The sequence below is a fragment of the Gopherus flavomarginatus genome, chromosome 2 (genome assembly GCF_025201925.1).
Source record: "Gopherus flavomarginatus isolate rGopFla2 chromosome 2, rGopFla2.mat.asm, whole genome shotgun sequence".
Classification (NCBI taxonomy): domain Eukaryota; kingdom Metazoa; phylum Chordata; order Testudines; family Testudinidae; genus Gopherus; species Gopherus flavomarginatus.
In genome coordinates, this window is record NC_066618.1 from 212,095,365 (window position 1) to 212,107,478 (window position 12,114).

Sequence of the window (12,114 nt, forward strand, 5' to 3'; positions counted from 1 at the left end):
CATAATTCAGTCATGATTCTTGGGATACATATATAGATGTTTGAATCAGCTTATTTTATCCATCCCATAATTTTCATTATTTAATGTGCCTTGGGCATCTGAGGGATTTAGCTGCTATGAAGATACAGCCAGGCATTTGTCACTCAAAAATGCCTGACAGACAGGTTGGGAAAGTGGGAGAAAAACTTGCTGGATGTTTTTACTAAGGTAATAAGCAATGGGATATTTAATAATGTTTACTTGAAAGTGGGATTTTCAAAGGCACCAAATGCATCCAGTTTCCATTGAAAATCATCTAATTCCATTGGGTGCTCTTGAAAAATCCCACCCTAAATTAACACCTTTACATTTTAAGGTAACACACCATTGAAATGAATGGGGCATTTCACACTTTTCTGAGAGCTGTTATTTGAGGCTGACTGCAGACTCAGGCAGATATCGCTGAACTGGTTAGGAGGGTATATTAATTTAAATCACTTGGATTTAATCAACAGGCAGGAAACCTTGATTTAAATTATTGATTTTAATTGTGCTTTGCATTTGTACTTTTTAGTTATTTTCCTAAAGAAAGGCTGATTCTTAGTGGTTGGTAAACATTAAAATAAATTGAATTGAAACTAAATATATATAGCCTTAATACTAAATTTGTACTCTTTATTCTCACCAGGAGGGTATGCTTTATCTATGTAGATTTATTTAAGCAATTATATAACTTAACTTACATTCATCTGGCTTGTTAATTTTCTACATTTTTATTTTGTTAGAAAATGGTGACTGAAGCATTTATTTACTAGATGATTAATTTTTTATTTGTGATTTGTGTCACATTCTGAATCGAAATTCAAATACAAATAAAAATGCACAGAAACAGAATTTTGATTTTTTTTTTATTAAATCACCTTAAACGTTCTGGAGACATAAGAAAAAAAATTATCAAAATATGTTTTGTGTTTTTTCAGAATTTTAGCACTAGTAGATCTTATCACTAGTTTTTATTCATAGATTGGAAGAGGAAAACTAGCCTTCCTGCTTTGTCAACTCCCAGTTGGTTTCTTAGCTTTGAGTGAACTAATCATTAAACTGAACTAGTGAAATAAACTGGAAGAATATATTCTCTCTGCACCTGCAGAAGTGACTACTGCTGTTACAAGTTGGTTTAGCCCTTCAGGGAATGCTGATACTTCTTGCCTAGCCGTGGTTTCCACCAATTCAGTGGATTTATTTTCTTTATGACTTGGCAGCAAACATGTAGTGCTTAATATTATTTTTTGTATTTAATGTAAATGATTTTAATATAATACAGTAAGTTTGGGCTTTAACATCGGTTGTGAATTTTAATTTAATTTAAAATTGGTTTATTGTTTAAAAATAAACCTGTATTTAATGTAAATGTAAAAATTCCAATTTAAATTAAAAATCTGATTATTTTATTTTTTAAGTCATCAATTTTTATCCATCCTGTTGATTACATTTGGTTCACATTTGGAAAGTTTTCTTTGCAATAACATGGGGTAAAAATACATTACTCCCTTCCCCCACTCCCAAAGGAAAGGTTAGTTTTTGCAGTATGACTCCATGGTAAGAAGGGGAAAGAGCAAATTCCACTAACCCGTGTAATTGTAGTGTACAGAGGGCCCCAACTTGAAAAATTTGAACATCTGTATGCATGCAGGGCCTTGTGTACATTGGGAATCTGGACTGACTGCAGGGATCGATGGCCAGTCTCCAGTGTATCTGTATCAACAAAAACCTCACATCTAGGCAAGGACCTTATTCTGGTTTCAAGCAGCGTAACTGACAGTCCACAGGAATGTTGAATCTTTGTTTCTCTTTTTGATGATTAGAAAAAAACAGTGATGAGGTGTATCTCTTCATTTTAATAAGAGATTCATTTATTATATAACCTGATTTTCCCTATAAAGACTTTCTGTGAAAAACTCAGCCTTTCTGTATACCATTACAAAATTACTTAGCCAATGTAGAGGGCATGCTCTATGTTTCCCTTTACACAGAGGTTGACAGAACACAGATTAAGATAGATTAAGATACACAACATTTTACTTTTTTTTAATCCACAAAATAAATTCCTTGTGTGTGGAATAATATTTTTACTGTTCTGTGTGTATTATTAGGCTGTTGTTACCAGAAGCACCGCCAAAGAAATTTCTTACACTGGGTTCCAAATTCCGCTACAGTGGAAGAACACAAGCCCAAACTAGACGAGCCAGTGCACTAATAGACCGTCCTGCACCTTACTTTGAGCGTTCTTCCAGCAAACGTTATACTATGTCTCGCAGCTTAGATGGGGGTAAGATCCTCTCAATTGTCTTCCTTGGAGTTTTGTCACAAATTATAATCATTAAGGACAGCGCTAGAGAATAGCTATAAACCTTTTGTGATCTCGTATCCCTTCAGCTTCTGCTGAATGAGACCTGTAAGTATATTCACCATGATTCTTTATTATAAGTAGATAGCCTTTAAATAAATATTGGCCCTTCTGCTGCTTTTAGTAACTTTGCACAGTCTGTAGCATAATACTTATGTGGCAAGAGAACCAAACATTTTTCTGGACGGTTGTTCATCTAGGTGGATTTTAAAAGGTTTTGATTCTGGACAGATGTTATGTGATGCTAAATAATCACACCACTGAGCACCTTTGTCCAGTTAAGCAAGCAGGGTGAGATTTTCAAAAGATCCTAAGACACTTAGACTCCCAAGTCACCAAGATTTTCAAAGGCTCCCAAGTCTCCAAGTCCCAATGATTTTCAAAAGAAGTTGTTCTCCTCTGTCACTCAGGGCCTTTGAATCATCCACAGTCAGTTGTATGCACTCAAGTCTGGATTAGGAAGCTAATGAGCTAGTTATTTTCTTGAACTAAAGGGCTGGCCAGGTCCCCCTTGCTTGCAAGCGCACTGTCTGTATCCTGGAACCAGTGCCCATCTGTTGGCTACTGGTGCGTAAGGAGCACAAAGTATGATGGGAGAAGACATAGAAATAGCCCTGTTGACTTCTTCTCCATGCTGCTGATTTCAGTTACAGTAGAACCTCAGAGTTCTGAACACCTCGGGAATTGAGGTTATTCGTAACTCTGAAATGTTTGTAACTCTGTACAAAACGTTATGGTTCTTTGAGATGTTTACAACTGAACATTGACTTAATACAGCTTTTAAACTTTACTATGCAGAAGAAAAATGCTGCTTTCCCTCTTTTTTTTAATAGTTTACATTTAACACAGTACTGTACTTTATTTGCTTTTTTTCCCCCGTCTCGGCTGCTGCCTGATTGTATACTTCTGATTCCACGTGCGGGGAGTGGTTGACTGGTCAGTTTGTAACTCTGGTGTTCGTAACTCTAAAGTTCTACTGTATGAAGAGTCTCAGCAGGCATTCCCAGCAGCAACCTGCATAGACCAGCTCCCCCTCTCGATGCCTCCTGGCTCCCAGCTACAAAGATGGGCCTTACCATTCACCTTGCTATCCAGACAGGATGAGGCAGAGCCCAAGCTCCCATGTGCTTCCTATGGTGTACCTGATCTCCACTGGAGAGCAAGAATCCCTTGCACTGAGAGCTTCCTTTCTAGGCCTCAGGAGGAAAAGAGATGATCTCGAGAGAGAGCAAAGATCACCTTTGCTCCATCAGCTTTTTAATCCAGCCAAAGAAGAACAACAAATTTCCTAGCTTTTGAAGACTTTGAAAGGCACCCAGCCTAGTATGCCCCTTCCATTTAAGAGATGTTGAAGATGCACTAGCCAGAAAAAAGGATGAGTGAGTGCCTCATGGAGTGGGTGAAGTTAAGCTGGGAGGGAGGAAGAGTGAGAGAGAGAGCTGAGTGCGCATGCAGAGGTGGACCGTGAGAAGGAGGGGGAAGGCTGGGGTAAATACATAATTTAAAAAAAAATAGTGAACAGAAATATGTAAAGTTGAATAGAAAACAGTTACAATAAAATACACCTGTTGTCAGATTTTACATAAATAAAAACTCTCGCTGTCTTTCCCATCTTGGAATGTTCCTAGTCCATTCCTGCCAGTGATGACTTTTTTATCCTGGACTTATGAAGACCCTTCTGAAGAACACTTCACAGAGTATGGGACGTACTAAACTGCATGTACAATAGTTAAAAAAAATGTTTGGAGGCTACATCCCTGGAAACATCCTTCCTGGGCTGCATTCCTCAGCCCCATCACTGCAAAGTACTTTTGTCTTTTGGGGGCTGTTCAGAAGTGTTTGCATGGGCTGCTAGCCTCTGCCAGTATGTGTGAAGCAAACCAGCATTCAGAGTTTTCTCCAAGATTTAGATGAATTATTAGTTTCGTATGAAGGTTGTAATTTAATTTTCTGCTTGGAAATGACATAAGAATATGATAGAAGTTCACAGGTGAATCATTTCTCTTCAGTGAGTAACAAATAGCATTTGTTTCTTATTTCCAATCTAGCATAGCTGCTTAGCATGATATGAGATACAGCTTTTTACGTAAACTAATTCAGATTATATAATATAAAGGATAATATGGCATAGGTTAATATTACTTCCTTCCTCCTCCTTTTTCCTTTTCTGTAGCTCATGGCAATCAAGGTTCTGCTTCTCCTTTAGGTTAAACCAGCATGCTGTTCAGAAATCTAAACTACTTGGTCAGTTTTTAGTGCTGTACTGTTTCACCCCACATTCATGATTGGGTTTTGATTTTGATTTTTTTTTGTGAAAAAGTCTTTTAAGAAGCTTTATTTGAAATGACTGCATTTTTAAAAAATGAATGCTGACAAAAGGATATCAGAAATTCTACACAGATGATACATAATGAAGACTACTGAGGTTAGGGGGGAAATCTGTGATTTAAACACATTAGTGACAATCCCTCCCTTCTCCCCACGAAATGGATGCCAACGGTGCTTATCATTCATTAATTTGGATCTTTCTTATTCTAATATGCTTCAAGCAACTAGTGACCTGACTGCTGTGCATGTATCTCCAAGCACAAATTACCCTTCTGTGTTTGTTTTATTTTATTTATAATATCCAAACAGTCCCGTCCCCCCCCTCAAGGTCATCTAAGAGACAAGAAATCTGAAATGCTTTCTTATGAGTGTATTAGGATCTGCCAGGTTTAAAATACATTAATTTGCATAGATAGACTTAGTAGGGTGGGGAGCAGAGGTCTTTTGGCATTCATTCAGAGTTTTTCATGAACATTGTTATGTAATGCAAATCTGAATATAACATTCAGTATTGCATGCAATTACAGGATCAGGGCTAGTGTAAACTTTCACATGTGCTAGTAATCGTATGGGTGTGAGCAATCCCATTCGATTAGGAACTGCTTACATGCATAAAGTTATTCCTGTGCAGGCTCTAGGCACATAGTTGTATTTATTTGTTAATCTGACACTTCTTTTTGAATCATTAATAAGTATTTAGGTTTATAGATTATTGAACATTTAAGATCTAAATACTGAGAAAAGCCATATCCTGTTTGACTTACTCACATATATAGTCCACGGTCCTGAACACTATTTTTGCCATTCTGTTTTTGAGGTTGTGGGCATATATGAGTGTCAGATTTTAATTCTGAATAATAATAATAAGAGAGAAAAGCTGTTTCTTGCTTCTCAGATGTTATGCATGTGTTACATTAAGAATGTCATTTTGTGTAATGCAGTGCAGCTATATACAATGCATTTGATTTGCATTAAGTTATATTGTGACAGAGATTCAAAAAATTCCTTTGTTCCTCTACGCATGGCTGAAGTCATAGTTATTTTTCTTACATTCCTGACCTACTAATATGGCAAAGCGTTAATTTCATTCAGATATTAAATCATAGTAAGCGCTTTAACAGCTTACTAACAGTTCAAAATAATGCATAATGCATGCATTATGAAGGTAGTGTATGTATACACACACATCTGAAAAATAATGTGTGTATGTATGTATGTACAACCCAGACCTTTAAAGTAGGCATGTAACACTTTTATTTAAGTATATATGCATGTTTTTGAATACCTGAAATATATTTTCATGTTTTCAGCAAAATAATGTTTTTTTCTAATCCAGCTTCTAATTTTACTCAGCTCTGCAGAACAAGCTATTTCAGACTTTATCTCTTTAAATTATATTTGCTTTTAGCATCAGTGAATGAAAACCATGAAATGTACATGAAGGATTCTATGTCTGCTGCAGAGGTTGGTACTGGCCAGTACGCCACAACAAAGGGCATCTCTCAAACCAACTTGATAACCACTGTGACTCCAGAGAAAAAAGCAGAGGAAGAAAGAGATGAGGAAGAGGGCAAAAAAAAAGGAGAGGAAATCACTCCAGTCTCTGCAATACGCCATGACACAAAGGTAATGTTTTCAGGTTTACTGTTTAACTCACCCAGCTGTGAAGTGCTTGGAGCACCACTGTAATTGTTAGAGAGAGAAGCAAAATTCAGTAAGGATAAGAAGAAGGATAATGTGTATTAAACGCATAACAAGAAAACTTTGTATTGGTGCTATGTACTCTCTGAGAGTGAGTAGGTGATGTGTTTAAAATTAATTCATGCTTTCTGCTGCTTGGTTTAGAAACAGTTTGATTTAGCAGTCAGTGTTATATGGCTTTCAGCAGGGAAGATCTAAAAGACGTGGTATTTACATACTACACTTTTGCACTTTTTTGTTTTTGTTTTAATTTATTTATTTTGTTATTATTCACTTTTCAATGGGCAACAATATTTTTCAGGGTTTTTTTGCACAGTTCAGCATTTGAAGAATCACTTGGGTTTTTTTCTAGTCACATTCCATATCTCAGCACATACTTAATGGGCATATATTCTCTACACCTAACTGTTTGGCGCTAGTTTACTGTAGCATGTTTCTTTCTGGCTTAGTAGGGTGTTGGCTTCCCTTTTATGTAGTTTTGCATTGAAAAGCCTATTTTTACTGGCATTTCTCTACTCCTTAGTCATGTGGTATAGATTTCTGTCATTCACTACATCCCATCCTCCTCTCCCAATAACTCTGGAATTCAGCTTGCTCTATTCTTGATAAAGAGTAAATCAAACAGAGCAGATGCTGAACTTCAGAGATTAGCACTGAAGAAAAAGCAGATAGAATCAGGAAATATGCAGCCAAACAATCTTCCTGTTCTCCTACATCAGAAAAAGAGTGTGTGAAATATTTGTGCCTAGGATATAATGCAAAGGGACATTTCTTGAACTTTGATGCTCCATATTAAAAAGCACATTTTCAAAAAAGGGTGAGGACCAGCCTGCTTAGAAGCACAGAATTGCACCTCCACATTTTATACCCACAAATAAATTATGGATACAAATCTGAGAGCTTGCACTTCTCGCTACCTGAGATATGCCTGCAATGAGGTAAGTAATTGGAGGTTCAAGTTCCTAAACAGACACCTGCAATTAAGTCACAGATGCAAAAATTCCGGGAAAAAATGTACACATGCGAATTGTACCCCAAAACAGAGACCACCCTTTAGAACTCTCTTTAAAAAATAATACCTTTGTAATTTTTAAGAAGGATTGTGAATGGAAAAGACTAAATTGAAATTCCAATGTATGGGGCAGGGGAGAAAATATCCACTGGAAATAAATGCTGTCCCTATGGGATTGTTAACTTAGGTCAAGCAGGAGGGTGAGCTGCAGTTCAAAGGAGACATATAGCTGGAAATTGCTGATGAGACCTTCAGAAGAACATTGTGAAGTTACTTACCCCCAGAATACATCATTTATTTTTCAAAAATAAAAATTGTATTTAAGTAATCAATTAAGAGGGCTGCAATTTTAAAATACTATTAAAGACCCAGTTCGGTTTCTATTGAGGACCATGGGAGTTTTGCTATTGACCTAAATAGGAATATGGTTCAGGCCTTAAGACCTGGACCAATTTTCAATTTGATTCTGATTCAAAGAAATCTAAACTTTTGTATATAGTTTTTCAGCTTTTCTGATAAGGAATTTTACAGTTTGAATTAAGCCTTGCAGGTCTAACTAGTATACCAGGAGAAATTCTAAATGTTAATTATCCAAGCGTGTAAATAAATTCATTAAAATATTACTGGCAGAAGAAGAATTTACAAATTATGACTTTTGGCTTCATATTGTAAAGATATGTTTGTGTGCATATATCACATATAATAAAGTAATTTCATCCAGATTTAATCTGTGGACACTTCAGAGCAGGTATGGGCTTGAACATAGCACTTGAACATAAAATTATTGGCAGATAGTTAAAAAAGGAATCCATTTTGAATAATGTTTAAAATTGATGTTATATTAAACATAAGTATCTAAAATTTATAAAATGCTTTTCACTTGTTTTTTTTTTTTTATGAAATTAGGTGCATCATTACCTAAAGGCTAAAGGAAAATAATGGGAAAAATCAGTAATTTTTTAATGTAAATGTTGATCTTAAGGGGACCAGCTCCTGTGACTAACATACATAGTTAGGTTTACATACAGTAACCAGTGATGATAGGATATGGCATTAAGGCCCCTTCTCTTGCAATTGGCTCACATGGAGCTGGTTTTGAGATCAGGGTGTAAGACTGTAAATGCATGTGAAATGTAGAAAACTGGTCTAGGAACACAGTAATAATGGGTGCAGTTCAAGTTGTCTCAGTTTGAGTAATAGAGCTGGTTCTGTTTCATTTATTCACAGTGGGCCATATTGAATTTGACCCAGTGTGTCTAAAAATAAATAAACATTATAAATCTACTGGCTTTTTTTTTTTTTTTTTTTTTTTTTTTTTTTTTTTTTTAAAGAATGCCAATGAGAGGCTACGAGGGAATGTGATAGTTTCACAGCGTACTAATAGAGTGCATTCCCTCGTGGCAACTCACACCATTGTCTTGTTTTATTTGTCTAAATTTTAAATATTGTGTTGAATGCCCTTCTAACATTCTTGCATCTCAGTGAAAGAGTAGTAAATCCTGCCTGTTCTTCATAGGTAGAGCAAACTTTCTAGCAAGCGTATTGGCTGCATTTTTTTGCCTGTGCATAAAGGATAAAAAAAATTACTCTTCTAGCGCAAAACCAGAGGGATTTGGCTTTGTATGTAATTCAGCCGTTACCCACAAGGCTCATGTAGTTAGAACCCTAGCCCATAGACTGCAATAGTATTCCCTTGCACAGCCAATGGGGGGCTATTCGGGACATTGCATCTTCATAGCCAAGGATCCTGTGTCCCCTCCTCCAGTCTGCTCCCAAACCTCCTGTTCCTACTGGCCTGTTTGGGGCCAATGCAATTGCTCTTTCCAAAGGATACGGAAGTCACACTATGTACTTGTGCAGCCCTTGGTGAAGAGGGCCATTCCTGGGCCTTCTGAAAAGTTATTTACAACTATTATTTGATTATTAGGCAAGGCTTCTTTCCATGTGGCCAAAATGATTATGGGTTTGATGACCCCAATCACAAAACACAAGTGGGATCAGAAATTTAAATATACTGAGCAGATCTTCACCTGTTGTAAAGCTAGCTGAGGATCTGTCCCTCTGTGTTCGTCTACTGAGTATGATTTTCCTGCGGAGTTACCCTTCCATGAAACTGGCAATGGCTGAGCTAGTCATTCTTCCCAAAACCAGAGTAAGTTTTCACTTTTGGTCATCTTTAATTTTGGGACATTTTATTCTGTCCAATATTCTGTGGAGGAGACTTGGGAAAAGACTATTGAAAGCCTTGATTTTTCAGTCATTTTGGGAGAGATTTTCAAAATCTCAGATGACAGACATCTAAATACCTTTTGTGCTTTTGAAAATCTCTCACTTTGTGCCTAGTCCTTGCCCACGCTAATTTCCCACTGACTTCACTGAGTAAGGACTGCAGGTCATGTTGTCATAAGCAGAATAGTTATTAGAAGTTCTTTTCCTTGCTTCAATGGCTTTTTTTCTTTAGGGATTTTTGTCTTTATTTTTTGGGGGGCTGCGGGGGTGATTGTTTTCCATGTACTTCATGTTTGAAAGTACTTATGATAGATAGGAATCCACAGCATCTGGAGATGCACATAGACAAGGTTCCTTTAAAGGACTTTTATTTAAATCGTGTACTACAGTATGACTGGACAGACAAATGTTGAATGAAGAAGTTGCTTTTGTAAGCTGCAACCCTCCATCACTAATAATTGGCATGCAGTGTGAGAATTGATCTCATTTAACTTAGTGAAAAGCTTTGGTGTTAAAATTCTGTTTTGTAAGTTTTGTATATATAAACATAGAAGAAAATTAACTAATTACAGTTTTCTTTTTGTCCTTTTGCTTCTGCACCTTGTTTGCTGCTCTTTCTCTTTCATCAGTCATCTTTGCTTGGCACTGATTCATTTCATTCCTCATCAACCTCACAGTCTGGTCCCCCTGTATCTTCAACAAAGCTTCGTAGGAGATGTAAGGAGAATGCTCAAAACCCGTTAAGTTATGAGTCATCTAAAGACATTATGCAAATACACGGTGAGTCTGACTTAGACTCTGATAGAAAAGGAAGAGTTTGCTCTGCTGAACAAGACATGGCTTTTAACTATAAGCAAAAAGCTGGTAACGGTGGAACACTGTTTTCCTTCTCCTTGCAACTTCCAGAGTCATTTCCTGCTCTCCTGGATGATGATGGCTACCTTTCCTTCCCTAACCTCTCTGAAACCAACTTCCTGCCTGAAAGTGTGCAGAATTACCTTCCCATCCGATCACCATCCCTCGTGCCTTGTTTCCTTTTCATATTTTTCTTTCTGCTATCTGCCTCGTTCTCAGTGCCATATGCTCTCACTCTCTCCTTTCCTCTGGCTATGTGCCTCTGCTACCTGGAGCCCAAGGCGGCCTCCTTGAGTGCCTCACTTGACAATGACCTGAGTGACAGTTCAGAGGAAGAGGTGTGTACCTCGGCATAGAACACACTTCTTTTTTGTGTTCAGTGCTTCAGTCCTAAACAGTGTTAGAATGCTGCAATAGTGGTCCTACTTTCAGAACCTCATTTCTGTCTGTGCTGATATGTAAGAGTTTTTTGTGTTGGGAGTGCAGCTTGGGTCCCAGGGTTAGGCACAACACTGTGAATGAGATAGCAGCTTGGTTCAAACTTTTATCAGTTGTTGTGCAATGAATTACACTTACAATTTGCCACAACTCAACTCTAAAGAACAATAACTGAACTCTTTCTTCCAATCAGGTTTTTTCAGCCAGTTAATACTAGTTTTTACTAAAGACAGTTTAGAAGAGTTATTTAAATAGCGAGTAGTTAAGTACAATTGCATGCATAATTACATATCAAACAACTAATAATTGGCACTATTCCAAATTTTGGGGGTGCTCAGAATCCAAACCAGTCAGAATTTTGAAAATGGTCTTTAATTTTGTAACAGGCCAAACAAAATCCCCAGTTCCTAAGATCCCAAACTTTGAATGTCAAAATCTGGATCTGATCTTCGTGGCTTGATCCTGTGTCTACTTAGATTCAGCTAGTATCCCATTCAGTGCAGCATTCCACTGAAAATTTGCATTGGTACGTTTTTCAGTTGCAACTACAGCATGTCCTAGTTACCACTTGCTGCCTTGAATTAGCACTACCAAAATTAATGCTTTCTGTCAGTAAACTGGATGGCTTATAACAAAATACAGCTAAAGCAATTTGCCTGGCAACAAGATCTGTAGTTCTGGTGAGAAATTTGGATGTAATTACATAGAAGAAGAAGAAGAAAGGGAATCTACTTGATTGTATAACAGATACTGAGTAATTGGTATCTATTTTATTCCTGACCCTTTCTATGCTGACAGAGTAAAAGCATGGGGTCAGATTTTTAGAATCTTTATTTTAGATTTTTAGAAACTACATGCCTGTTTTGTGCATACAATTGTACCATTGTTGCAGACACAAATCAGGTAATTGCATATATAAATTACTATTAGCCATTTGTACATGCAGTTATTAGTCTGACTTGCATTGTATGCAGATTCTGTTCGTCTAAAGATTTTTAAAATCTGCCCCATGAGTTTCAGCAACATTTGGCCATAGGATTGTGATTCCCTTTTATGGAATGCCAGAGTTACATCCGTTTGCACCATAACATTTTCTTCAGATGTTTTTGGTTCCAGTCTTTAAGAAGAAAACTGCAATTTAGGATGAAAGGCGTCCAAGATCCAT

The 12,114-nt window shown here is 37.0% G+C and overlaps 1 protein-coding gene across 19 annotated transcripts in view; it reads left to right on the top strand.

Moving 5' to 3' along the window:
• EPB41L3 (erythrocyte membrane protein band 4.1 like 3) overlaps positions 1–12,114 on the top strand; it is a 146,067-nt gene that overhangs the window by 111,093 nt on the left and 22,860 nt on the right. For 10 of the 19 annotated variants that reach the window (XM_050942121.1, XM_050942108.1, XM_050942106.1 and 7 more), the window contains 3 exons: positions 2,133–2,308; positions 6,123–6,340; positions 10,286–10,849. In XM_050942121.1, the coding sequence (XP_050798078.1) occupies positions 2,133–2,308; positions 6,123–6,340; positions 10,286–10,849 (958 nt within the window). The remainder of the gene's footprint in view (positions 1–2,132; positions 2,309–6,122; positions 6,341–10,285; positions 10,850–12,114) is intronic. The other 9 variants (XM_050942117.1, XM_050942119.1, XM_050942110.1 and 6 more) reach the window with 4 other exon arrangements.